The following is a 27,613-nucleotide window of genomic DNA, read 5'->3' as shown; positions in this document are numbered from 1 at the left end:
TTCAGGAAGCATTCAGAACATTTATTATCCATCCGACACCAGGAGGTTCTGATCAGCAACAGGAACCAGGAGAAAAATCTCCAAACCGTTCCACCCAGCAAATCATCCAAGCATGTAGTTGATAGAAAACCCAACAGACATAAAACACCCAACAGCAGACCCAGATCAGCTGAACCCACTGATCAGAACCTTCTGACTGCAGGTTTAAACATTTTAAATCTTCTTCCTGTTGATTTAATATCTCGTTATCTAAGGAAGCAGCAGACTCACCTGGTTTATCCTCCACATGCAGGAACCACAGCTGAGCCCAATGCGTCCAAACTGTCGGTCCGCCTCAAGGAAATGGGCTCCAGCTGCAGTAAACCAGGATTCCTCCTGTAGCTGTTACTGGTTAGCGGGCTTCAGGATGGTCTGCTTTAGGTCAACAGTCTGACATGAAGACAGAATGATCTCGGTTCTTTATTTTAACACAACATGAAGGAGAAAATCTTAAAAAGACAAATATCAGTTCAAAGAGCCACTACCTTAAAACCTCTGCACCAGTCGTGTCCAGTGTCCTGCCTGCTTAGAGTAGGGACAAGAAGACGGATACCCTAGTCTAAGTACTCATGATGACATCTTATAGTCAAAGTAATCCAGCAGACATGACAGCAGACCTAAAAGATGCTTAATCCTTCGGTTGTCCTTCAACATTTTGGTTTGACCTCTGTTGGACATAGAGAGCATCAGAAATCTGAGGGATAAACCATTGGCGGCTAACAAAACTCTTTCAGTTTGGTTTCATTCTCAGTGAACTGCTTAGCGAACTGGTGCTGAAGAAACTACCCTGGGCTGAAATCCACTGACCTGTAAAGCCTTGCAGCTGTTTTGCAGCTCGTCTGATGTTAACTGCTGATGCCAATGGCTAAAGATGCGCCAGAGATGTTTCAACCGATTCTTTAGTGAGCTTTTCACTTCTACTTACTGGTCTAAATATGGCTGAAGAGGATCCTTATTACCGCACCGTAGCTTCGTCTGACTCAATGGGTCAAGAAAATGCCATCAGCCGTCTCTCTTCCCAAGAAGACATGGGATGTTTGGTCTGTACACACACCGTTAATCCTCAATCTCTACAACATCAAGTACATCAAGATACGGCTAGCTAGAAACGTTATGGTGACAGTAGATAGAAATGAATGAAATACCTTGTGAACCCGGTGGTTGTTCCTCTGAAGGATGTTGAGTCCTCTACCAGACCCTCCGATCATCCTTTGCCTCGGTCATGTTGGTCCTACTGGACCCTGGCGGACTGAGCAATAACTCATGTATTCAAGGTTTCTTTGTGTCTTTGTTTATTGAACAGTGACAAAAACCAACAGGATGCCTGAACAGAGCCGGCGCTCTCACCATGCTAACACAGAGCCAGTCATATTTACATCAGGTCTCTGCCCATAAATAAAAAACCTTTACAGTTTACAGTGAACACATCTGACAGACAGCCAGTGAACACGATCCAGAGTTTACAGCCTGTTTTACAGTCATTTCCACATCATTGGCTACCAGTTATTCCTGGTTGGTCGTCCATCATCTCATGACCTCGTTTTGACCCGAGAACCCTTCCCCACCACTTTCCCCGAGTCCTTCTTAATGTCTCTCTGAATGCTGGCAATTTTCATCCCCAGGTCTCTGATGTGGACTCTGACGTTGGTCAGGTTCCTCTGCCAGGCAGCGTCCAACTTTAAGGAGTTACCTGCCAGGCTGAGGCCCTGGCAGGTGTTGGCGTCTCTCTTGGGCGTTGTGGTGGTTCCACCAGTTCTCTTTGTTTCCTGAGGATCCCATGAGTCCAGCTTAGAGCGGCTGGAGATCTCAGACTTCTTACTTTGCTGTGGTACTTCAGACTCCACATCGGTTCCTGCCTTACCGCCATTTTTCCAGATGTTTGAGTTCATTTCTTCTTTTAAAAGTGCAGGATTTGAACTTCCTGTCTTCTTGTTTCGAACTGGAGCTGGTTTCCATTCCTCCGTGACCGTTTTGGTTTCAGCGTCTCTACTCCTCAGTCGCTGTTGTTCCCACACCTTTCCTCCATCCACAGAGTTCAGTTTAATGGATGGAAGTCCAGGATCCAGACCAGAATGTCTCTGTGGTTCCCACCAGCTAGCGGTAGCTGTCATTCCTGGCTTTGCTGAAGTTGTAGCCTCAGTTTTTTGTTGATCCCATAAGCTGGACCGTCCTGAAGGTCCTGAAATGGACTCTACAGTCCTGGGACTCCTGTCCTCTTCCTGCTCTGCCGGTAAAGCCTGTGTAGGACATGGAGGTTGCCCCGGTGATGGAGGCGGTGTTGGTGGGGGGGAAACATCCAGAGAGTCCCAGCGACTGTCCACAAACTCCAGGGAGGAGCCCAGCATGCCGGCCAGCTCCGGGGTGGCCTCCACCAGCTCCAGAGGGTCCTTCACATCCGGCCTGAAGGAGGCCAGTTCCTGCTCATCTGGACCCGTCAGCAGCTGGGACAGGGACGCCTGCCGGTAGAACTCGTCTTCAGCGACGGACTGAATGTTGAGCTGTGGGAAGAGGCGCCGGAAAGAGCGAGACGCCATCCGAAGTCGACCAAGAACGTCAGCCAGGAGGAGCCAGTTTCTGGATCTGGAGGGAGGAAGGACAAGAACATCAGCGAGAGGAACCGACCGAGCCAAAGACTTTTCTCAGAAAACACTTTATGTGTTCTGCAAAGGTAACGGTACCAAGCGGAGTGGAACTGGTCCAATGAAGGTACCGACAGAGCCAAGTGGGTTTCAGTAAGACAACCGATGCTGCCAGAGTTTAGACGTTAAGACGATGTAAAACTGTTAATCTGCTGTTGGAACAAAAACCCAAATCTGAAAAGGCAGAACCAGAACCAGAAAGTGTCCTAAATGTCAAAGCAGCAGGAAGAAGAAAAAGAGGCTGCTCCGCTTTTATATATTCTGCTGCTGAAGCTGAAAACATCAATCCAGGTGTTATTGATTCACAATGTCTATCAATGTGTGTGTGTGTGTGTGTGTGTGTGTGTGTGTGCGTGTGTGTGTGTGTGTGTGTGAAGGGCAGATTAGTGTATACACCCCCAGCGGTAGACAAGGCCACATGTTGCTTTGCAGCCGGCCGCTGCCTGAATGCTAAGCAGCTCGGCGAAACGCGGCGCCGCCCGGCGGCCTTGTTTCCAGGAAGACCCATTAATACGACATCAGACGGCGCTGAGGAAGAAGAGGAGAAAAAGAGAGGCGGAGAGGAGCGACAGGGGAGGAAGACAGAGTGGAAGCCAATTAGCTGCGTCGCCACGGCGATGCAATCCTTGTTAACGACCTCTCCGTCTGTCCTCCCTCTGCTCCTCGGAGGATGTTTTTTCCTCTCCCTCTCACCTCACCCCGCCCCGCGCTGCCTCCTCTCCCTCGTCTTCTTCCTCCTTCTCTCCTTCTTCTCCCTCCTCCTCTCCTTCCTTTTCTCCTTCCTCAGCCTCTTTCTGCAGCCTAATTGGTGTCTGGGTGTGAAAAGACACGTTAGAACAACAAGCAGGAGCGTGAAGGAAACACAGAGTTGGTAGGAACCGTCTTCCTCTGGACACACTCCTTTAGCACCGCCAGGCAGGAACCAGACCGGAACCAGACCAGAACCAGACCCAAACCTGACCCAGTGGTTTTGTCTTCCACCTTCATTTGGCTGGTTTTGAGTTTTATCTACTTGTTTCTGTAAAGATGCAGACTGAACGGTCCTGGAGGATCTCAGAGGTTCTGGATGACACACAGACCTTCAAGCTTTGGTACCGGGTCTATTGGGCAGAAGATGCTGGTAGTTTAAGTCTGAAGAGGTAAAGTACTGAGCGATTACTCAGGTCTAACGTAACCCAAACATTCACAACCTTGGATGATTGGTTCTGGATGAACCTAATCAATCATCCATTGGTAAATCTGAGTGGATCAATAAACCAAAGCTCTACAACATGAGGTTTGGATCGTCTTCGGTCTCAGTCCCAAATCATCACGTAGTTTGAGTTCTGGGCCAGCGGTCCAGATGCAGCCATTTGACCCAGGTGTTGCCTCAGGTAGACGACTGACAGCTGCAGGAAACTGGACCTTCAGGCATGGAAGTGAGGACCGCTGCTCCAGAACAAACGGTTCTGGTCTGGACTTACAGGATCCAGCTGTTAGAAAAACCAATGAGCTCATTTTAAAGATGGCTCCTTTGTAATGGAAGGAGTTCATGTTGGTGTTAAAACGAAATGTTTTGTATGAAACACTGAGCTGATAGCAGCTCTGGATTAGAAATTAATGCAAAACTTATAATATAATATAATAAAATATTCCACTAATGTAGGAAAAACTACATTTTGCAAATAAAACCACTTCCTGTTGTCTTCTTCGTCTTTTCTGTCAGTAGTAACATCTGGTTGTTGATCAAAACGTACGATGTGATCAAAGTTTCACTGAGCCAGAAACTTATAGAAAAACTTTCAGTTTTTCTAAATTGCCGTGTTATAAATTAAACAAATTTATTTTTAATTCCAATTTGAGTTATTTTAAGGTCAATGGAAATGCAGACAGGTACAGCAGGTGGCTAGCTCAGTTAGCATGCTAGCCTAGCATCCATTAGCATTGTGGGAAATGAAGGAATTTGTCACAGCAAATCGGTAGCCTTGACTATGAAAACTCAACTGTCTGCAGACACTTTGCAGGAAGTCGAAGTCTGAAGGTCGTTGGACGGTGACCTTTGTTTCTTATTTCTATAGCTGTAGTTTGTTGTTTCTATGGCCGTAGTTTATTTCTAACTGCCGTAGTTTGTAGTTTCTATGGCTGTAGTTTATTTCTAACTGCTGTAGTTTGTAGTTTCTATGGCTGTAGTTTATTTCTAACTGCTGTAGTTTGTGGTTTCTATGGCTGTAGTTTATTTCTATAGCTGTAGTTTGTGGTTTCCATGGCTGTAGTTTATTTATATAGCTGTAGTTTCTATGGCTGTAGTGTATTTATATAGCTGTAGTTTCTATGGCTGTAGTGTATTTATATAGCTGTAGTTTCTATGGCTGTAGTTTATTTATATAGCTGTAGTTTGTAGTTTCTATGGCTGTAGTTTATTTCTATAGCTGTAGTTTGTGGTTTCCATGGCTGTAGTTTATTTATATAGCTGTAGTTTCTATGGCTGTAGTTTATTTATATAGCTGTAGTTTCTATGGCTGTAGTTTATTTAGATAGCTGTAGTTTCTATGGCTGTAGTGTATTTATATAGCTGTAGTTTCTATGGCTGTAGTTTATTTATATAGCTGTAGTTTGTAGTTTCTATGGCTGTAGTTTATTTCTATAGCTGTAGTTTGTGGTTTCCATGGCTGTAGTTTATTTATATAGCTGTAGTTTCTATGGCTGTAGTTTATTTATATAGCTGTAGTTTCTATGGCTGTAGTTTATTTAGATAGCTGTAGTTTCTATGGCTGTAGTGTATTTATATAGCTGTAGTTTCTATGGCTGTAGTTTATTTATATAGCTGTAGTTTGTAGTTTCTATGGCTGTAGTTTATTTCTATAGCTGTAGTTTGTAGTTCTATGGCTGTAGTTTATTTCTAACTGCTGTAGTTTGTAGTTTCTATGGCTGTAGTTTATTTCTAACTGCCGTAGTTTGTAGTTTCTATGGCTGTAGTTTATTTCTAACTGCTGTAGTTTGTAGTTTCTATGGCTGTAGTTTATTTCTAACTGCTGTAGTTTGTGGTTTCTATGGCTGCAGTTTATTTCTATAGCTGTAGTTTGTGGTTTCCATGGCTGTAGTTTATTTATATAGCTGTAGTTTCTATGGCTGTAGTTTATTTATATAGCTGTAGTTTATTTATATAGCTGTAGTTTGTAGTTTCTATGGCTGTAGTTTGTAGTTTCTATGGCTGTAGTTTATTTCTATAGCTGTAGTTTGTAGTTTCTATGGCTGTAGTTTATTTCTATAGCTGTAGTTTGTAGTTTCTATGGCTGTAGTTTATTTCTATAGCTGTAGTTTGTAGTTTCTATGGCTGTAGTTTATTTCTATAGCTGTAGTTTGTAGTTTCTATAGCTGTAGTTTGTAGTTTCTATGGCTGTAGTTTATTTCTATAGCTGTAGTTTGTAGTTTCTATGGCTGTAGTTTATTTCTATAGCTGTAGTTTGTGGTTTCTATGGCTGTAGTTTATTTCTATAGCTGTAGTTTGTAGTTTGTCCCTGGTTTCTCGTCCTGCAGGATGAATGGCCTCCGCCCTGGTTTCTCACTCACCCCTGTGACGGCGCCACCTGGATGTTGTAACACGGGAGCAGAGGCCGGTCCGAAAGCTCGAACTCGAACACCTCCCTCCTGACCCGGTTCTCCTCCTCCATGTCCTCCTCTTCATCCTCCTCATCCTCATCCGGTCCAGGCGGGTCGGCCAGGATGTTGTAGGCTCCTCCTTCGTAAGTCGGCTCTGGAGGAGCAACAACATGACATTCAACTGGTTAGTTGGTCAGTCCTGTTGGGACTGAACTGATCAACTCTGGTTCTGATCCGAGGTTCTGGTGGATCAGCCCTCTCTCCTCCTCAGCCTTTCATCTGAATCTCTTGTTTTGTCCTGATTCTTCCTTTCTTTAGTTGTGGCAGATGAAAGTTCCTGAACCTTCGTCTGCGGTGGAGCCGGTGTGTGTGTGTGTGTGTGGGTGTGTGTGTGTGTGTGTGTATGAACTCACCGCACACAGAGCTGCCGTGAAACTCCCAGCAGATTCCCGGATCGCCCTCCGACCTTCCCTGGATGTCAGACAGATAGTCTGCAGGCAGAGAGAGAGGCGCAGCGTTAGGGGCGATCAAACAGGCGACCAATCAGAGCGGACGAAGGCGGCGAGCCGAAAACAATGGAGCCACACACAGCGAGAGACGTGGAGGAGAGTGTGAGCGTTCAGACGGTGCCGACTCGGCGCTGAGTAGACGGAAGCTGGCAGGAGTGTGTGTGTGTCGGGGTGTGTGTGTGTCTGTGTGTGTGTGTGTGTGTGTGTGTGTCGGTGAGCTGCTCCGGGATTCAGCAGCCGAGCCTCATTAAGCTCCTCTGGAGAGAGCGCAGGAAGAAAGAGAAGGGAGAACAAATACAGGCGGGGATGGTAATCAGAAAGGCTGCCGAGCGAACGCTCACTCACACGCACACACACACCCACACACACGCACACACACACCCACACGCGCGCGCACACGCCCCCAGAGCAACACACACACACAGCCTGCTCCACGCTTTACTCGAACAGTTTTCGTTCGCTCTATATTTATTAAATATCCTAAATAAACGTCTTTTACTGTGATTTTTCTCTGAACCTGATAAACAGGAGTGAAGCTGCAGATGGAAGCAGCAGGTCAGTCAGACAGTTGTTGGTTTGATTCCACATGTTGATGAGCCTTTGAGCAAAGCGGTTACCCATCAGTGTGTGAAAGAGTTCCTGGTTCTCCAAAATACATGTTGGACTGAAGTGAAAACATGTGTGTAACCTGCTGCCTCACCCTCCAGGAAGGTTTCCATGGCAGCGCTGTGGGTCATGCTGAGCGGCCCGCGCCCAGAGTACGTGGTGAGGGTCGGGTCGGCGCCGCAGGCCAGCAGGAAGCGGACCACCTCCAAATGGTCGTTTTCCACGGCGTCGTGAAGCGGCCTGAGCAGAAACACGGAGACGTTCAGGTGATACTAAAATCACTTCTGTTATTTATTCTGTTATAGAGACCAATTAGAAACAATTAACTAATAAAATACTGAAATATTGTAGCATTTACATTTTATTTGAGCTCAAACAGATTCCAGGATCCGACAATATGCAGATGACAGTTTTCTATACATGGAACTGAAAACAACAAAACCTCACACACTATTATATTATAATATAATAATAATAATAACTATTATTTATTATATTAGTGTGAAGATTTACCAAATATGGAGCTACTGATAAACTGTCAAAATATTTCCATTTTATAATAAGCTTCATTTTAGCAGTTTGATCATGAAGATTCATCAATATGCAGATGACGCTTTTCTATGCACAAAATTTCAAACTAAAATGTTCAGTTTGGCTGTTTTTCCTGTAAAATCAACTGAAGAGTTTTAGTAATATTCGTGTGCATGCAGCTGAATCGGTGTGTCCTACCTGGTTCCGTCCTGAGAGCCGCAGTTGACGTCGGCGCCGTGTCCGATCAGCAGCCGTACGATGCCCAGCCAGCCGCAGGCGCAGGCCTCATGCAGGGCGCAGTACCCGGCGTTGTCTCTGTGGTTCACGTCACACAGCCGGCGCTCCAGGCAGTACAGCACCACCTCCTGGAGAGGAGGGGACATGCAACCAAGCCTGTTAGCAACCTGGTGGCTCATGAACCATGGGGAGCCATCTCGGTTTCATTTGGGGCCACGTCTTAAATTTTCTCAAACTGATGTAATTTGGATATATACAGATGAAAACTAATTTGATTTGACTAATAAAATAATATTTCAGCACAGCTTTTATCTTGAAGTTCTGTTTATGTGGCCCTCTGGAGTCTTGAGGGCCACAAAAACAGCTTTGGCGGGCCAGATCTGGCCCACGGCCCTCGAGTTTGACATGTGCCATACCGCATGGAGGTCATGGAAACAAAGAAGATTTTCAAAAATACCAAATTATTTTACTGCTGGAGACCAAGAAGCTACAGCTGTCATGTTCTGCTTTTATTGTGAAGGTCATGAAGCTTCAGGAAGTGGACCTGGTCTGGAGCTGAAGGAGTTAAATGTGACGGAGAAGCTCCATCCTCAGACCCAGAGAAGAAACATAATGAAACTCCCCTCTGTTCTGATTGCAGCAGGAAATGTGTGTGTTTGTGTGTGTGTGTGCGTGGGCGTGTGTGTGTGGGCGTGTGTGTGTGTGTGTGTGTGTGTGTGTTTGTGTGTGTGTGTGTGTGTGTGTGGGTGGGCGTGTGTGTGTGTGTGTGCAGTGATGGATGACGGCTTCATTTGCAAACTGAGCTCGTTAGCTTCACCGCTGCACCTCAACGAGAAAGAGAGAGAGGCCGACACTCGTGAGGGCTGACAGGAGCTGTCGCACCACGCATGAAATATTCACACAGCGCTCCGCCGTGTGTGTGTGTGTGTGTGAGCGGGTGTGTGTGTGTGCTGCCTCTGCATGATTTCCAGACAGCTGTTGAATCCTAACTCTGAGGTCTCCTGCAGCAGGTTCAGCCTCCTACACTTTAATCTGCAGATCTGAACTCAAACCGTCCTGATGAGGAGAATCAGCCTCCATTTGCATTTTCTTCAGACGGCTGAAGCCTCGCAGTTTAAACGCTGCAGCTCATGAAACACAACGCGTCAACGCAGCTTTAAAGGAGGAAGACATTTGTCTGTTTGTCTCCTGCTCACAGTTTTGCATCAGCACAGAAACAAGAAGAAATTTGTTGATTTTGACACCAAAGTCTGGAGTTTCCAACTCAGAACAAAACAGTTTCTATCCGACTATAGAGCCAAATATTTACAGGATAAAAGCTTTGAAGCATTGAGAGTTAAAGTGCGTCTGTATGCAGATGATACTGTCCTCTACATGGACATGTTTCACGGTCAGAACCTGCCTGGTACTTCCAGACTCTGGAGGTCCAGATAAACGACCTGCTGCAGCTGAAACATGGCAGGATGGTTACCTGGTAGCCCAGCCGCGCGGCGCGCTGCAGCAGCGTCTCCCCGACGTTTTTGTTCACGATGAGGCGCCGGACCTCCGGAGGGACGGGCCGAGCCGACTGCTGGGTCTCTGGAGAGGCGGGGTTCTGATCGGGGGACTTGGAGGCGTCCAACTGGGAGACCTGAGGACGTCAGTGAGGGAAACCACATGTTAGCATTAGCATTAGCATTAGCAGTCACTCAGGTTTCATCTGGATCAGGTTTCGGTCTGAAAATAAATCGTCCAGCTTTGGTTTTTTTGGGAACTAAAACTTTTCGGTTTTTGTGGCGTTCTGTTCAGATCAGAATCTCATGAAACCAGAACTTGTTCGGTTCTGAGATCCGTTTGGTCCAACGTCTGGTCTCATCTGTCTACAGCCGACATCACCCTGTAGAGTTTGAGCTCTTTGGTTTTTTCTGTACCGTCCCTTTAAATGAGCGATGTTTTGATCTTGTGAGTCGGGCTGAAGCCGAACTCATCAACATTCCTGGCAGCGCGTCTCTCCTGAAGCAGGTAAAGACAGATGATGCTCCCGCTCCCAGCTACAGACGTCATGGCAACAGCAGGAGGACGTTAATGTGTCTGCGTGCGCCGACGTCTGTCAAACCACGCCGCTCGCCGCCACGCATCGGCAAACAGGAAGTGCGCTCTGCCCCGGAGGGGAGTGTGTGTGTGTTTACTGGCGGAGGAGGATGGAGTGTGTGTGACCTGAGGATATCTGCTGCGCAGCAGCTGTCAAACACACACACACACACACGCCCACACACACGCCTCAACACTGTTAATCCTCCTCAGTCAGTTCCTGGTTTTAGTTTCCAGGATGTTGGGCCAGTTTTAGACCAGTTCTGGTCTGGTTCTGGACCGGTTCTGGACCTCAGTCCGTCTCTGGTTCCTGACAAATCTCAGGTCGTTTGTCACCATTTCACTGAAATGTTTCCTATAAACTCAGTTCAGCATCAGCAGGAGAAAAAGTGAAAATCTGTTGATTTTGTGTGAATTTATACGATCACAGAATCTTAAACACCAGACGAGGGAAACCCAAACGTCCATCAGGGTTTGGTTCTGGAGTCACTCAGGGTCCATGTCTGTGTGTCGACACACTTGGATCAAACATCATCATTGCTCCTCCTGAACTTTGAACCACAGGAGGAAATTCAGCCGTTTTCAGATCCATCTTAAGATTCAGATCCAGTTCTGGACCACGGCTCAGAAACAGGAACAGGAAACGGTGTAGAAACTGGAGGATGAGGACCGGGTTCTGTCTCGTTGGACCGGGTTCTGTCTCGTTGGACCGGGTTCTGTCTCGTTGGACCGGGTTCTGTCTCGTTGGACCGTTCTCTGATGTGCAGACGGTGTTGAACCCAACCCACCTTCCCGCTCCGCTCCTCATCATCACTTCCTCCTTCGTCTCGCTCCGCCCCCAGAGAGTGCTTCATCTTGAAGGGACGTTTGCCCTTCGGCGCGTCGAGGCCGTCACCATGGAAACGGAACAGGTGACGGTCGCCCGGGAAGGAAGATGGAGGAGCGCAGACCTTCAGGCTCTCCCCGGCCGTCGGAGGTTTGTCCTGCAGTCGGGTCGAGGTCATGGAGGTCATGGAGGTCAGCGATGGAGGAGCCTGGTGGAAAACTACAGGAAACAGAACAGGAAGTAGATGTCAGTCACCTGATGTGGTACTTTATGGACAAATGAAAAGTTCTGGAGAGTCCAGATTCTAGTTTTGAGTTTCTGGAGGATCTGAATAAAACTTTGGTCTGATCTGATGGTCGAAGATCCTGAAGAGCAAATTAAAAACTTATTGAATTATTTAGGTTTTTGAGCTGAAAATGTCTGTTTGGTTGATTATAAATGTTTTTTGATTAAAGGCGATTAATTTATGAGTTATTTATTAAAGTCTAGGTTATAAGAACCAGAGGCTTTACAGTGTTATGCAGCTGCAGCTCCTGGTTTCACCCTGACGCTCCCAGCTCTTTATTTCCTTTATTTCCTCCTCTTGGCTCTCAGTTAGCAGGAAATAAAAGCCACATCAGAGGTAATGTGTGTTTATGTCTGTAATTAATCCCTGGAGCAGATCGGCATGACGACGCTCCATCTGAGGAAACGGCACCAACAAAGAGACGGAGGGGGAGGCAGCTGTTGCCACGGCGAGCCGGCGGGGCATCCCGCCGCCATCAGCTGATGAATTATTCATGAGCCAAACACACACAGCAGGAGGAAGATCATGACGAAGGTGTGTGTGAAGCTGCCCAACAGGAAGTCATCATTTCCTCCACAGCAACAAGCTAACCGCTCTGATTGGCCTCTCAGCTATGACATCATCATCTGACTCACTGGCCCCGCCCCCAACAATTAGCTGGTGACCCCTGACCTTTAAGGAGACGGCTGAACATGTTTATGAATATCCACTGTTCAACATGTTGGATGCATGTTGGATGCAGGTTGGATGCCCCGTCCATCCAGAGGTCCAGTGGTTCCCAGTGGAGTTCCACTCGGTTCTGTTTTTGCTCTCCTGATGTTTTATTGGATCAAATTCATTAAAATAAAAATGTTTCTCTTTGAAACTTCAAAATAAAAGCTTATAATCCAGCTGCTGTTTCTTTTCTAAATCCAGCTGCTGTTCCTCTGAGCCTCAGGTTCTCTTCCTGCTCCAGGTTGGGCCGAAGGGTTCAATTCATGAACGGGTCGTTTGTTTCCCTCCGTAGATTCAGATTTAAGCTGAAGGTTACCATGGCGATACGTCTGAAGGGGTTCGGGACGGAGCCGATCCTCCGGGATGAGGAGCGATCGGCTCCACGTCTGGCTCTAATTAGATTTCTGCGTCTGGATTTAAACCCAGTCTGACTGCAGAGGGAACCGGAGAGCAAACAGAGGAAGAGGAGGAGGAGGAAGAGCGGGCTGCTAACGCGGTTCTGAGGGGTGACAGCTCCATCTGGGAGATGTTAGACGGCTATTAGCGCGCCACGAGGCCCGGCGGCTCCGTAAACACACGCAGGAACACACACGGCGCCGGCTGTTGTTCCAGGCGTGCGCTCTGGCAGTCAGGGGAGGAAGAGGAGGAGGAGGAAGAGGAGGGGGCAGATTTCATCAGCTGGAACAATAAAAGCTCCAACAGACGTTTCTCCGACTAAACAGGTGATCCAGCCTCCGTTACCATAGCGATTACAGTTTCTACGTACACAGGAACAACCAAACATGCTTCACCTGTCGCAGCGTCCCGCCTCAGGAACCTGGGCTCGCTCCAGCTGCCGTTCACCTCTGACCTCTCAGGCGACAACTTCCCTTCCAGCTCTGTGGATTTGTCCCCAGAGGGCAGCCATTGGCTGAGCTCTCCGGGTGGGCGGGGCTTGTTAAGTCGCAGGCCGTTTAACTCGATGCGGACCTTCAGCTTCTTCACGTCGTCCAGAATCGAGTCTGTGAAGATGAGCAGGGGGTCAGAGGTCATTTCACACTGAAAACAAATAATACCAAAACAATAAATATAAATATATATTCTAAACTCTGAGTTCAGGATATAAACTCAGATCATCTGCATAACGGGAAACCTGGAAGCCACTGGGAGCAGAAACCTAACAGGAATAATCTGGATTATTCAGCCTGACGAAGGAAAGACAACAGGTTCATTTCTTAAAGTTTCTCCACATTCCAGTTTAGCTTCATAGCTAAACATTTAGCTTGATGCTAAAGATTTAGCTTGTTAAGTAACCATTTAGCTCAGAGCTACATAAATAAATCCAGTGGTTGGACTACAAACCCCACAGGAACGCTGCAGTAAATCAGTGACATTCTACCCAACATCTGATCCTAATTCCTGGTTTTAAATAATGAATCTGACTTTCCAGGTTAAATCAAGGTAAAAATCTGCTTCTCCTATTGGCTGAAAACTGGCGGCTGTGTGAATGACTGAGTGAAGCGTTTTGTGGAGGTTATCTACAGGAAGTGACCGGATCCGGATCGGTTCCTACCGTTGGTGACTCTGACTCTCTTGGTTGGACTTCCTGTCCCGCCCTCGTCCCCTCCCGCCTCGCCCCTCCCTCTCTTCTGGCGGCTGCTGATGATGCTGCTCTGATGAAACGGCTCCAGGCTGAAGATTCGCCGCCGGCTCATGGGGATGTTTGGACTGGACCGCAGAGCGAGCCGGTTCCCCTGGAACGGAGCTCCGGACCCAAACGGCTGGATCTGATGGTCGTCCCTCTCCTGGAGGACAGGAAGTGGCTCTGTGTGGCGGTACAGGCGATGTTTGAGAGAGCAGGACGGATTTAAACCTGGGAAGAAGAAAACAACTTCAGCTCAACGGAAATATTAGCAAAACTAAAAGTTTGTTTTGATTTGAATCTCAGTTTTAAGGAAAAACAGCAGATCTGGAATATTTGGGGATTCTGTTGTGGTAACAATGTTAGTGTGACCTTTGACCTGCTGAGTGTAGAGCAATGAACAGCCTGATGACAGGAAGTAAAACGTTTTACAACCAGATTATGATTTATGATGTTTCAACAGTTTCCAAGCTTTTCCTTCAGCAGTGGAGTCTGGAGCAGCGACTGCTGCAGGTCCGGTTCTGGTCCAAACTGATTCATCTGTAGAAACCGCCAGGTGGAAACTAAAAACATTTCTCCATGATCAGAACCTTTGGACAGATTTTAAAGTTTGGACTTTAATCTAAATGGAGGTTCAGTTTGTTTCTGGTCTTCAGACAGGAAACCCTGGAGCCGTGCTGCGTTCAGGAACCATAAACCAGCCGTGTTACGTTTTCACAGCCACCTGCGGCGCAGCAACACGATGAGGCGCAGCATCGACGGTTCCTGTGGAACCGGGCCGAGTTTCCGTCGGGATTACGGAGCTCTAATGGTGCCGAAGTGTGAAAGTGTCTGCGACGTTCGGCTTCCTGCAGGAAACGAGGGCAGCGCTGCGCCAGCTTTAAAAACAGACGGGTGCACTCAGAGTTCAGATCTGTGTGTGTGTGTGTCACATCTCTAAACACACACACACACACACACACACACACACACTCAGAGGGGCTGGGGGGGCTCAAAGAGACAAAGGAAGTGACTTAAAGTGAGTTAAATATAACAAAGTGAGTTTTTATGTCCTTTTTTCTTGCTGCGTGTTTCTGTAGGAGCGTGCACGAGAGCGAAGGAGCGTGCACGCTCCTTCACTCTCGTGCACGAGAGCGAAGGAGCGTGCACGTCATCCGGCTGAAATCCTCTTACCTCTCAGAGTCTTGGCGGCTGCAGAGGGAGTTCCTCTCCGCTCCCCTCCTCCCTCCTCTCTGTTCTTCCTCTCCTCCTCCTCATCCTCTTCTTCATCCCTTCTTCCAGCTTCCTGCTGGCCGTCTGCCAGCTCCTCCTCCTCCTCCTCTCCTCTTCCTCCTCCCTCCCTCAGCTCCAGCTCAGAGAACTGCAGCATGGCGCGCTGAGACACAACGAAGTGAGAACAAAATCCGGGTTTGTGTTTGTTGGGTGTGAAACAGCAGAGCACCTTCTGGTTTGCACCGGTCAGCGACCCGTCAGCCGACCCGTCAGCGACCCGATCCACTGCTGGGTTCTGATCCAGCAAAACCAGAACAAACCACAGATCCACACAACCATAAATCCTGATATCATCAGCAGAATCCAGCCCAGATAAAGAGTTCTGGATCCGTTTGGGGTGAAAATCACTGAGACTCAGTTAACATCCATCACTGAACTTCCTTTACAGAAACGCAGCCAGTTTGTTTACAACCTGATGGATGTTTTTACGTTTGACCAACATAGTCAACCTTTTGTTTTAATCCCTTTCAGTTCATGATTCATTTATTTGCTCTGACTGAACAGATTCAAGTTGTTTTTACGTTAGTTTATGAAGCTCTTGGTGGATTTAAATGTGCTGCTGCATTTATTTAATACTGGAGCAGTTATTAAATAAATGTGTGATTCAGAACATTAATGTCTGTTTTTCTGTATCGTTTGAAACCTGAGATATCGGTGGTGAAAACGGAGGATCTGTAGTTTTCATCAGGATTCATCACTGCATCACCGTTTTCATGCCGTTTGATTTGTAAATCAGATTCTGAGACAAGGAAAGTTATTTCCTTCCAGTTTGGAGTCTGATGAAGCAAAAACCGTCCTGAAACATTTCAACATGGATGATAAATATAAAATTAGCATTAAGCTCAGTAAACGGAGATGAGCTGCAGTTTTAGCTGTGAGTCTTCCTCCTCTAACCTGCGTGGAAGCAGCTTCTCGTGTTCAGCCTCCCCCTCCTCTCTGTCGCACCTCCATCTGCCCTGACCACAAACCCATTTTAAAATTAATGGCCCGTGAAACGACCTACAAATCCATCCGGCGCTGCGGCCCGGATCCGCCGGCACCCGGAGGAGAAGGACGCGCGAGTTAATGAGAGCGCCGCCGTCCTTCAGGAGCCGCCGGCCAGCCGGCTGACAGCAGAACACGCAGCGCTGGTTTCTCCACGGCTCAACGCTGAGATCGGGTTTCTGCAGATTTTATCAGAGACCCAGAGCCGCTCTGCTGTCAAATATCCAGAAATAAAACCGTCATGTCATTTATATCCCGTAATACTGCATCCAGAACCGAAAATAAAGATGGAGAAGAAGAAAAACATCATCCTGCTGCTCAGAAACATTCAGACAGAGAAATCCCATCCTGAGTTCTGGGTCCGGTCCATAGAGAACCGGCAGGTTCAGGAGGGATTTAAACCCAGCTGGCCCAGCCCACCGGGAACATGAAATATGAACCAAGGTCCAGTGTGAACGTCCTGCATGTGTTCAGGTTGAGACCAGGTGTTCCCTCGGTAACCCATAGTTACTGGACTAAAACATCTACAGATTTTAACTCACTGGAGAGAAAAACTGAGACACAAAGTTAAACAATCACATATCTAATAAATAGTCCAGTAATATTCATTCCTCAGATTTGACCTTCAGTCTGACATAAAACTGAAATTATTCCCAGAAAATCGTTGGACATGTGAAACATTTGATATCAAACCATCGGTGCTCATCTGATCATGGCCTAATCAAAACCTGCAAAGGTCACCATGGTTCAGTCAATCTAAGGTACTTTAAGGATTCATTCACACCAGTCCTGTTCAGTCCGCTTCAATCCATTTGTCTAAAAAGTTTGGTTCCTTTGGAGGTGTGAACGCGTAATGAAACTCTGATGCAGACCAACAAAGTGAACCTCAGTCTGGGTTCGGTTCGAATGTGAACACCAAGCGGACCGGAGACCGCTCCAAAAGCAGGAAGTGGAATACAGCGCAGGGCAATCTGGGTAAATACAACCATAGCTAACATGTTAGCCTAGCGTTAGCAGCAGAAATGGCTCCTGGTCTTTAGCCAAGGACTAAAGAGAAATCCTCCAACGCTAAAATCTGACGCCTCCATTTAATTTGATTTGGTAAAGAAGGAAGTTGCTCTCAGTGTCTCCAGAGGTTTTTGTGTCGTTTCCTTCAATGGTTTTGGTGCAGCGCCCCCACAGGCCAGGAGGGGAACAGGTTGGTTTGACTCAGAGCAGAGAGACAGAGAACCGACATTTCAGTTTCTAATCAAGCTGAATCGATCGACTGTTAGGTCTGAAAACAGGCCATGTGTTGGAAGTTTTGGGACCAAACATTTGTCCAGGAAGTCCAACTGATCTTTGACTGGACTAACCCTCTGGCATTGGATTCAGACTCTTTACCAAGTCATTAGCAGAGTATTGATAATGATCTGAGCTTTGGTTTGTTGCTGTAACAACAGAAATATATAATCAGTTACAGAAGCCAATAAACTCTGAAAGAATCAGAGGATTCTCCAATTAAGACCTTCAAGTCTTCAGTCAAACTCCTGAACATGAGTGAACTCAAAGCTGAACAATGAACTTCACCAAGACCTGAACATAGATCTGACATACGGTACCATCCTTATTTACAGCAGGAATAATTGACCAAAATGAAGTTGCTTTTCTGAGTTAAATTACGTTAATGATCCTGGAAAACCAATAATCTACCAAAGAACAACAGGCTGAAGGTTTTCATGATTATTTAAGCAAAGAAGTCAGACGTTCTCCTACCTGTAGAGCACTTTGCTCGCTGACATCAGAGAGGAGGTCAGAGGTCATGTCTTTAAGATGGCTGCCCACACAGTCAGGGGAGTTTGTCATCTTCTTGCTGAAGCTTGACTGCCTGTTTCTGCAGCTATCAGAGTCTTCAGGATCATCTTCCAGGAGAGTTGCAGTATCCTGCAAATTCTTCCCTTCATTTGTACAGCTGGCCTTGATGAGAAGGTCTTTGTCAACATGTGGGGTCAGGTTACTGTGAACTCCATCGGTAGCCAAAAGGTTCGGACCAGAAGGGCCTTCAGTGAAACTTCCAGATGAGGAGAGCCTGCGGTTACTGTTTGGGAACAAGATGAGGCCATCTAAGGCGGCATTCCCACTGGTTGGGCTGGTTTTTCCAAAAGCCGGAGCCCTCAAGCTGAAACTGGGCCATGTAGCGTTGTGGTTCTCACTGTTACCAAACGGTTCAATGCCGTTTCCACAGCTTGAAACAACAGAGTTTCTATTTTCACCAGGCGAACAACTGAAAATTCTGGGTTCATTCAAACCGACATTAGAGCCACTTGATCCCCCAACATTTGGACTTCTGTCTGTGGTACATGTTGGGTCTTTGGGGTCGATGCTCAGATACAGGGAAGGCCGAGAGTTTGTGACTTTCTCAGTTGGGAATCTGGAATTTAACACGCTCCACGATGGGACCTGAGGACTGGAATCATTAGAAACCAGTCCCTTACTGGTGGAACCTGGACTTTCAGACAGATCTCCACCAACAAAAGCTGGAGTCTTTGGATTGATGATTGTACGTTTTGTTTCACCAGAACTACCTTCACCACCGTTGGGAACCAATGAGATTGGATTTTCTGGAGGGCCTTGTTGAGGGCCGTCACATTTACTTGAAGATTCAGGCTTTGCTTCCTTTGAAACAACTCCTGGTGTCACTGTGGCATCGCCACCAGAAGCTTTAGAGTCTCTGGAGAACTGCCAAGAGGATGTTCGTGCACATTGCATTGTCAGCTCTTCTGGGATGTCTGGAAATGGACTTTCTGGTTTCTCCTCTTCTGAGAGTTCTTGACTACTACAAGGTAGCGGTGAAACATTACAGCTGGATGGAGTCTGGGGTAGTGAGCTCCGACTCTGCTCTGCCTTCTGGATCCAATGAGTTCCTTCTGGAAGCCATGACTTCTTACCTTTGAACTGGTTCCCTCCACTGGTTCCCTGTTTATGGGGAACTTCCATGAGAGGGTTGCAGTTGTTGTCATTTTCCTCCTCACGTACCAAATCAATGCAAACTACATCGTCCCTGGCAGCAGACTGGGCTTTATCTGGCGCTGCTTTTGAAGCTGGTTTCATGGTTTTTTCATTCTCGTCGTCGTTCTTGTGACCACGGCTACCGTCCTGCCTTTTCTGATTCATGAATTGTTCTTCATCTCTGGTTTTACTATGGATCTTAGACAAATTATGATTTGGATCTTTGTTTTCGAGACCTGGACAGTTAGACATGGAGGCCATCTTATCTGAGCTCTGGTAAGGTAATATTCCATACGGGAGGCCATGTGACTGGTAAAAGTTGCTGTTGCCAAGCAAGAGTGGATGGGGGAAGACGTGGCCCTTAGTTGTCATTCGCTGCATTGACAGACTCTCAGCGACAGAGTAAGGGACGTAGCGGTTAGCATAACCTAAACTATGAGGTAGGTAAGAGTCCCTATGAATTTGGTTGGAGGAGTTTTTGTTTTCTGGGTTGAACTGTTGGTACTGTGACGGATCCGGTTGGCTCTCTTTAGAGTCGGGCTTGGAAGGATTTTTACTCTGTTTCCTAGAGCAAGTTTCCCCTTTGCTGCCTTTTACAGAATCAGCAGTAGAGACTTTGGGCCATTCAGGTTTTGATGTGGAGGCAGGACATTGTCCAGAAGATGCTGGACTGGGAATACTGGTTACCTGCCCCACAGATTCAGTTGGAACTGGAGATTCCTGCTGATTCCGAGTAGTGTCCACTGCACTACTTGTAGTTTGGGAGCAAATGTTATGGTCAGTGATAACCCCAGAGGTCATTTCATGATCTGAGGTCTTTGTCAAAGAGCTAATGGGTAGAGATCGCCCCTCTTTGAGGTCTTGCTTCTGATTGGCTCCTGCCCGGTAGCGAGATGGTTGTAAATACTCCAAACTGGCCACAGCCGGCGCTTTGGATGGGAATTTATTTGGGAATTCCTCCAACTCTTCAGCAGGATTTGCTTTTCCTTCCAGCTTTTTGGTAGCTTTCTGAGGTACAGCGGTGCCTGGTGACGTCTTTGCACGTGTTGAGTGAGTTTCAGCTTTATAGTTGGAGTCTTTGGTATTACTGCTACCTGAGTTGGTGGAGCGGCTGCGCTGGGAGGCCAGGTAGAAGGGATGTGAAGCAGGAAGTGAGGGTGAAGTGGCCTTCTTGTAAAGATGCTTCTGAGGGTCTGCAGTGGACTGAGGAACTGAGGTGGGTGGTTGGGACACTGGAGATGAGTTAACGTGAGTGCCACTGCTGACGGCGCTCTTGGTAGAGCCGGACTGACACGCCTTTACTTCACGCTGACACTCAGAATGCTGCATCTGCATCTGGGACTCTTGGCGAGTCTGAGAACTGGTGCTGAAAGCAGAAAGTTCTTGAGGCAACTGTGCTCCAAAGCCCTGCAAGGTCTTGTCCTGGCTGTGGGGCCGGGGTGAGAGGACGGCCCGCGTGAGGTTGACTGAGGACATCCTGATGGGATGAGCCAGCGAGGAGGCAATATGAGCCGGAGAGTACGGAGAAATGAAGAAAAGTCTTTCATCTCCAGGCGTGTTACTTCCAGTGGCACATAGCGACTGATACGCCAGCTGCTGCTGGGTGAAGGGCGATGCAGACAAGAGGGACGTCTTGTACGCCATGTCCAGGAAGGGGTACATTGAAGCGTCCATGTACGGGCTAATCCAAGGCAACCTGAGAAAGTTACCAGCACCGTTCAGACTCCCCTCTGACTGCTTCTCCACAGGCAGAGACCGGGGGTTCAACCCCAGGCTGTTCCCTTCTGCAGCAGAGACAAGCAGAGGCTTCTGCAGCCCTTGAGGTGAGTTTTTATATAGTTCAGCACATCCATTGACAGACTTCTGGCCTTCCAGAAGGGGTACAGCTGGCTTATACAGGAGGTCATAGCCAAGTCGCAGGGAGGCACCAGCATCCTGGGGCTTCTGCGCAGAAAGAGGGTGGATACCCGGGTAGATGAGTCCTCCATGGGGGCGGATACTTTCCCCCACCAGAGCGTTTCGGTCAATGCTGAGAGCTGCTAGGGGGTTCATCTTGTGAGCTGTTCTGGCATCTACCTGGAACATGAAAAGGAAAAGTAAGCTGCATTCATTGACAAGATTATTTTCCACAAATCATTGGATAAGTGGCTCCTTCTACTAAAACCTAGCAAGTTCAGAACAGATGAAGGTGGAAACACAAAGTTATGAGGCAGTAACCAAAACATCTGACACTCCTAGCAACGAGTAAAAGTAAGCAGACAGAGAAAATGGACATTAGACACCAAGATCATCACTGGATGGGTTCAAAGTTTGGGTCTGAATGAGGCTGATGGACTACAGAAGCCAAAGTGGCCCCAACAATCCTTTTACACTTTAATGTGAAAACAAACTGGTTCCAACAATAGTAATGAATCAACACTGGTTTGTCCCTTCGGTTTGGAGGACTCTAAAGTCTGGTTGACTGAAAACCAAAGAGGTTCAGAGAGTCAGAAGAACTGCTGATGATCACCAGTAACAACAAAGTCTGAGTGAACGTAGCTCAATATGGACGTCTCAGCATTTATTCAAGAGTTTTTAAATCTAATACGTTTGTAGTCAGTAATGTTTTTTGGAGTTGCAATTTTTTTTGTGAAATTTGCACATTTTATAAAACTGCAGTGAATGATGCAACATTCAAAGACTTTTAATGTTTTGAGACATTCATTAAGAAAAAGTGTTTCTATATTTCATGCACTGATAAAGGAAGGGTGCTTCTGCAGGAAATAAACAATAGTTCTCCACTTTCAGGTCAACATCTGGTCAAACTAGTTCTATCAAACCCAGTCAGAAGGAACTTTAACCTGATCTGCAGCGATAAGAGCTTCTGGCCCGGAAACGTCAGGGAGGCTGACCTTTCACCTCTCCATGCTCTGGACCCGACGACCTCTGGTTTCAGCTTCAGATGGGACCGTTTGCCTGGAGGACAACGCTCTGGCCACCGTGTCTGCAGCCGGACGGAAACAAGCAGGTCAGAACCAAACAGAACCAACATGAAGTTAGACTGGTTTTAATTTGATCCAAGAGGCAAATATATTTAATGGAGAGTTCAGAAGGTCAGATTTAAGGCAAATGGTCAATTTTCATGATCCAACCTCATTTTATAACTCATGGTCAACATCTGCATTTCATTGGTCCAAACTAAAAGTCTCTGTTCTTTGAGTTAAAGTAGATAACTGAGTTCAAAACTTATCATCCCTCCTGACGGAAACCGTTCTGTCCGCTGTCCCAGCTCAGAAAGAACCAGTTCACCTGGACCAGGTTAAATGTCAGCAGGAAAACAAAGCCGCTAAGCAGGTGCTAGCAGCAGTTTAGCACCAGAACCAATTAGGTAGAAAAACGGACAAAGTGAAAGAACAGTGAGGATCAAACGCTATGCTGATGATACTGTGATATAATTCTCCAAAGGACAAATTACTGACCTATAATAGGTTATAAATATAATCATAGTCAACATGTCATTATATATTCTGCAATAATGAATACTTATTTAATCATAAAAGCTGCTTTCTCAAAAAATACCCAAAGTGGACAAGATTTCTGAGTAACTTTCTCTTTCTGGCTGTTTTAATCAGAATTTCCCTTCATTTATCTGTAAAGAATGAATCTGTAGTGATGAGAAGTATTTGTTAACATACCATACATATTATTTTTATCCACATTTTGTCCTGGCGCCATAATAAATTCAGTTTTATATGGAATGAATTTCAGAAACCGGCGCTGGTGACCAGTTTCAGTCGAAGTCTGAGGGGAGGTTTTGTTTTTCTCTTCAGGTCAGATTTTCTCTGCTCAGTCTGGTGTGTGTGCTGCACATTCCAGCTGCAAACACACACACACACACACACACACACACACACACAAAGAGCCTGGAAACTGACGTGTGTGTGTGTTGGTTTTATCGCCCAGCCGGAGGGCTGATAAGGCACGTCACCGCTTTTCCCGAGGAACTCATAATCCTACGGAGAGAAAACGTATCAGCGGCGCTCGGCGGATACACACAGCCGCCTGAAGGGCTGCCACACACACTCCCTCACACACACCCCCACACACACACACTCAGTAATTGATGGCTGTTAGCAGGCTGGGATTTCAATAACAGCTCTTATCTGGCGGCTGCTGAAGGACAGCCGTGTGTGTGTGCTCACGTCCTCGCACGCCTGTGTGAACACATTACAGAGCCATCAAAGACGGGACATTCCAGGCCGGCTGCAGAGTTCATGTCAGGGTTCAGGACGCCTGGAAACACAGGCTGATGATGGATGTCCTCGCAAACACACACCGTCCTGCACGTTTTGCTCCAGCAGGTTTACAACCGAGGGGAAATAATCTGCAGTTTCCTGGAGGATTTTTCCTCCATGATGAGCTCTTTGTGTTCAGCATTTATTCGCTAGTGAAGGTGAAATTTAAAATCTGCCCAGAGCTGAAACCATTTCGTCTGGTTATTTAGAGGAAAAGCTTCTGCTCACAAAAAGATTCATAAATGTTACAAACTGAAGGCTGTGTGTCTGTTTCCTGCTCATATAGGGACAAAGGAATATGGCGCACAGCTAACGCTACAGCTAACGCTACAGCGACACCTCAGTGCAGTTCCTCTTCTAAACAGCAGGGGGCACTCTTCAGGAAGTGACGAGTTCATAAATAAGACTCTTAAAGTTTTGCTGAACCTTGTTTTACGTGTTTTTGACGTCGCGGTCAGCTTAACGAATGTTTACTGCTAATTAATAATGGCTAAAAAAAACAACGTTATTTTTATTTTAAACACGTTAAATTGATGTGACCTCACTGTGACCTCACGGTGACCTCACTGTGACCTCACTGTGACCTCACTGCACGCTTTCAAACAATAATTATATATATTATTTTAACATATTTTACTTTTGAATTCAAAACAAACCAACGTTTTGCACCAGAAACATTAGTGGCTGAACTGTTGTCATGGAAACCAATCAGTCTTCTCATAGCAACCATCATGGCAACCAATGTTTACAGTTTCCTACCAGCAACGTCTCTGCAACCAGTAACAATCCAACAACCAGTAACCATCAGTAACAAGTCCAGTTCAGGTTTGGTTAACATCGTGACCACAGATCGGTCCAACCCAAAGCCGTCCTTCATACGGAGTCCAACGGTGGACCAGGTTTGGACTAGACTGTCCAATCTCCTCAAAGACTTATGTCCATGTTCAGAAGCAGGTCCCTGATTTACGTAACATCAGAAACTTCCTGTTTCTGTTTTGGTTGTTTTTACGTAGAAGAGAGAGTCCACTGGAGACGGAGCCCACTGGAGACGGAGCCCACTGGAGACGTCCAATTTCCAGGGACCAGTGGACACAGATACCAGAACCATGCAGGGACATCCAACCAGCAGCATCAATTAACGTCTGCTGCTAATTGGTTAATTATTGCTGTTTGTCGTCTGAACCAGAACCACCGGTCCAAACTGAAACTTGAGATCCACCTGGACAGAAACTCCATTTCTTTTCGTTTTTCACCAAACAGCAGAAATCAGGACGTCTGTGAGCTTCTGCAGCAGCACTAAGATGGTTTCCACTGTGAGCATTAGAGCATATTATTATAATTATCAGTCTAATAATAATAAATTATGACCTCATTAAACTGAGTCCAATGTTTTGGTCTCAAAGTTTTGATTTTGGTTATTTTTAGTTCCAGGTTTGTTATCAGTTATGAGTTTCAATAAAAGTTATTGTGCGTCTCTAACATGAAATTAATTTGGTGTTTAAACCGTCAGTGTTTCTATTTGTGGCCCCTGACTCAACTTCTGGGGCCTCCAGCTTTTTTACCAAATAAAGCAACAAAGAGCAAACATGTTGTAGACTTTAGATATTATCTATAAAATGTAGAAAAGCAGAATATTTTTGGTTGTGATCGTTACGCTGGAATGTGGAAAACAAACTAAATAAATGAAGAAATTACATTTTTATTTGATTTTCTGATCAAGTTTCTAAAAGTTTGAGATTCTAGAAGCTGAACCAGCAGCAGACAGAAACTCTAGAACATTTAAATCTACAGCTGCAGAAACCAATTAAACCTGAACGCCACATCAATTAAGCCAATAATCAATCAATATTATTGATGATCTGATCATGTTTGTAACTCATCAAACCGACCTGAAGTTCTCCATCACGGACCCGGATCCTCCTTCCGAACCGAACTTCCTGTTCTTCCAGCTCGAACATCCATCCGGTTAAAGTCGGAAATCCCACGAATCCATCCTCATCGACCCGCGCGTGCGGCGGCGTGCGCGCGCTCAACAAACACCGAGAGGCTCGCGCTTTCTTCCTGTTCCGTTCACGCGCTCCCCCATGTAAACACAAAGGGAGGCGTTAATGAGTTACCTGTGGACGCGCGCGCACACACCTGAGCACGCACGCACGCGCCACGCCGCGCGCGCAGAGTCCCGCCAGCGGCAGTTAATCACATTAAAACAGTTTCTGCGGTTGAAGCAGAAAACGCGGAGCGGCAGGTTTCCTCCACGCGGGAACAATCCACGGAGTGGCGCGCGGACGATCCCACGTCCGCGCCTTTCTTCTCGGTCCGTCGCGTGCCTGAGTGTGCAGGGTTGATCCTCCTCCTCCTCCTCTTCCTCCCCACGCGGACTCAGCCTCCCTCTTCCTCCGCCGCTCACGCGCTCATGGATCAAATGACTCTAAACGATCAGTGACGTTCCCAGCGCCAGACTTTCAAAATAAAGCACCTGTCTTCTGGTTGCAGCTCATACCCGTCTAACAGAACCCGTTCTAGGAGAACCCAGTTATAAGCTCGTAGAACCGGTTCGGTCCAGAAGCGGGTTGGAAGCAGAACCGATGTGAGCTGAAGGGCCAATCAGAGAGGAGGAGGCCGTTACTCTGAAAGCAGCACGGAAAGTCCAATTACATTTAATATTCATTTATAGTCACCAAGTTCTCCAGGATCCTAAAGACCCGTTGGTTCTGTTGGACCGGGTCAGAAACCTGCAGAACCTCCATCAGTAGGAAGAGAAGTTTTCCTAAAACACATCCAGGAGGAACACCAGACCAGGACAGAGGTTCTGATCTATAAACACAGGAAGTTCATGTTTCCTGATCCATTAAGGGATCATCAGGCTCAGCGCCACCTGACGGCCGCAGGAGGAACTGCAGCGGCTCCTGGTTTCTGTTGGATCAAACCGGGTTTCTGGTTCTGCTGAAGGTTCTGGTTTCTTCAAAATAAGAACCATCATCTTCATCAACATCAACTAATGTCATTATGACTGGAGCTGAGAGCTTTTATTTTGAAAGGACAGCAACGTTTCATTCTGATTTTGCAAAAATAAAAATCCACTTTTTCATTTAATATGAACAGAACTTTTTATTTTATGCATAAAGTTGAATGAACAGATAATATTTGGTGTATTTTTCAGGTTCTGGGTTGAAGCAGAACCTTCTGGACCTGAGCTCCTGACCGGACCGGTTCTGATCCAGAAGGTCTGGAAGTTTGCAGAATTAATAAACGTCATTCAGGAACTCTGAGCTTTAATGTGCAGATGAACAGCTCCCCCCTGTGGATCAGTTCAGTACTGCAGCAGAACACACCGAGTAGAACCGACAGAGAAGCGGGTCCGAAGAAACGGGTCCGGACGGGTCCAGTTGGGTCAGAAAGGTGTGGAGATGATCAGCTGTGATACTCAGACAGGCCGTTGGGTTTAAAGAGACCCATCTGACACCCATTTAGGTTTCTGGACCCAAACGGGGTCCAGAACATCATCAGCTGCTGCTGCCTTTCAGTCATCCTCTGACCTCTGACCTCTGACCTGAACTCAGAGGACAGCTGACACTCTCTGGGTGTTTTCTGACTTTTGGACCAGTCTCTGCTGACATGAGGACGGTACCATGTCTGGTACCATGTCTGGTACCAACCACCATTCAAGGTCCCTGATGTTCAGTTTGAGTCACATTAACTTCTGGTGTCCTCCAGGGGGAGCCAGAGGGACATTTGGGTCTCGGTTCTTCTGGAGCGCTGTGACAAACGGACCAACAGAACATTTAGAATCAAGCAGCCATGTTTAGTTCTGGTCGCAGCTGATCTGTAAACGGTTCTGGTTCTGAAGAGTCCGGACCGACTGCTGGGTCCATACCTCAGCGGTTCTGGTTGTTAGTCTGTGTCAGCAGGTCATGGGACAAGATCTGAGCAGGCAGCAGAAACTTTCAGCTGACGTTTTAGGGAACTGGGTCTGACCTCTGACCTCTGATGCAGCACCAGCTGACCCTCAGCAGGTTGACTCAGAATCAGCTGGATGAGTAAACAGCAGCTCCAGTAAATATGAGTTTTATTTCTGATGCTGACGGCGCTGAAATCGTCTCTAACCTTCCGTTTCCTTCAGACGGCGTTGAAAAGAGGAAGCGGTTTCTACAGGTTTCTCTAGAATTCAACTCACTGTGATTAATACCAACTTCCTTGTGGTTAGCAGCTCCTTGAACTTGCTCAGTTTAGCTAACTAAAAATACTGCCTGTTTCTTCCTTTCCTAACATGTTCAGGCTCCTGATTCTGATTTTATCCTCAAACTAGTAGCTTTTAAAACATCCATCTGCTAAATACTTTCATTTTACATGAAATATTTGCTTGTATTTTATGATCTATTAGATTATTTGAATCTGCTGTGGAGTGATAAAGCTTAAAAAGATTCCTAAATTTGACACA

General features: G+C 46.6%; 1 protein-coding gene across 9 annotated transcripts; it reads right to left on the bottom strand.

The window, feature by feature from the left end:
• Positions 1 to 1,314: 1,314 nt before the first annotated feature.
• On the bottom strand, positions 1,315 to 25,956 carry LOC102238366 (BCL-6 corepressor-like). 9 transcript variants are annotated; one of them, XR_002752343.1, is made up of 16 exons: positions 25,065 to 25,956; positions 21,742 to 21,884; positions 17,669 to 20,977; positions 14,831 to 15,032; positions 13,589 to 13,888; positions 12,828 to 13,037; positions 10,999 to 11,255; positions 9,612 to 9,770; positions 8,102 to 8,268; positions 7,467 to 7,612; positions 6,671 to 6,748; positions 6,228 to 6,411; positions 3,372 to 3,490; positions 3,075 to 3,206; positions 2,718 to 2,830; positions 2,527 to 2,619 (listed from the first exon to the last, which is right to left on the bottom strand). XR_002752343.1 is itself a non-coding variant. In XM_023329265.1 (14 exons), exons 3-13 carry the CDS (start codon positions 20,951 to 20,953, stop codon positions 3,373 to 3,375), a joined length of 5,106 nt encoding a protein of 1,701 aa, XP_023185033.1. In that variant the 5' UTR covers positions 20,954 to 20,977; positions 21,742 to 21,884; positions 25,065 to 25,955; the 3' UTR covers positions 2,535 to 2,619; position 3,372. The 9 variants fall into 9 exon arrangements, 5 of the variants coding, with proteins under 5 accessions (XP_023185030.1, XP_023185032.1, XP_023185031.1 ...); XR_002752344.1 differs by having other exon boundaries at positions 2,718 to 2,827; XR_002752342.1 differs by having other exon boundaries at positions 2,718 to 3,206.
• Positions 25,957 to 27,613: the final 1,657 nt, after the last annotated feature.

This window comes from Xiphophorus maculatus, chromosome 24 (genome assembly GCF_002775205.1).
Source record: "Xiphophorus maculatus strain JP 163 A chromosome 24, X_maculatus-5.0-male, whole genome shotgun sequence".
Lineage (NCBI taxonomy): Eukaryota > Metazoa > Chordata > Actinopteri > Cyprinodontiformes > Poeciliidae > Xiphophorus > Xiphophorus maculatus.
This window is presented reverse-complemented; position numbering and strand designations above follow the sequence as displayed.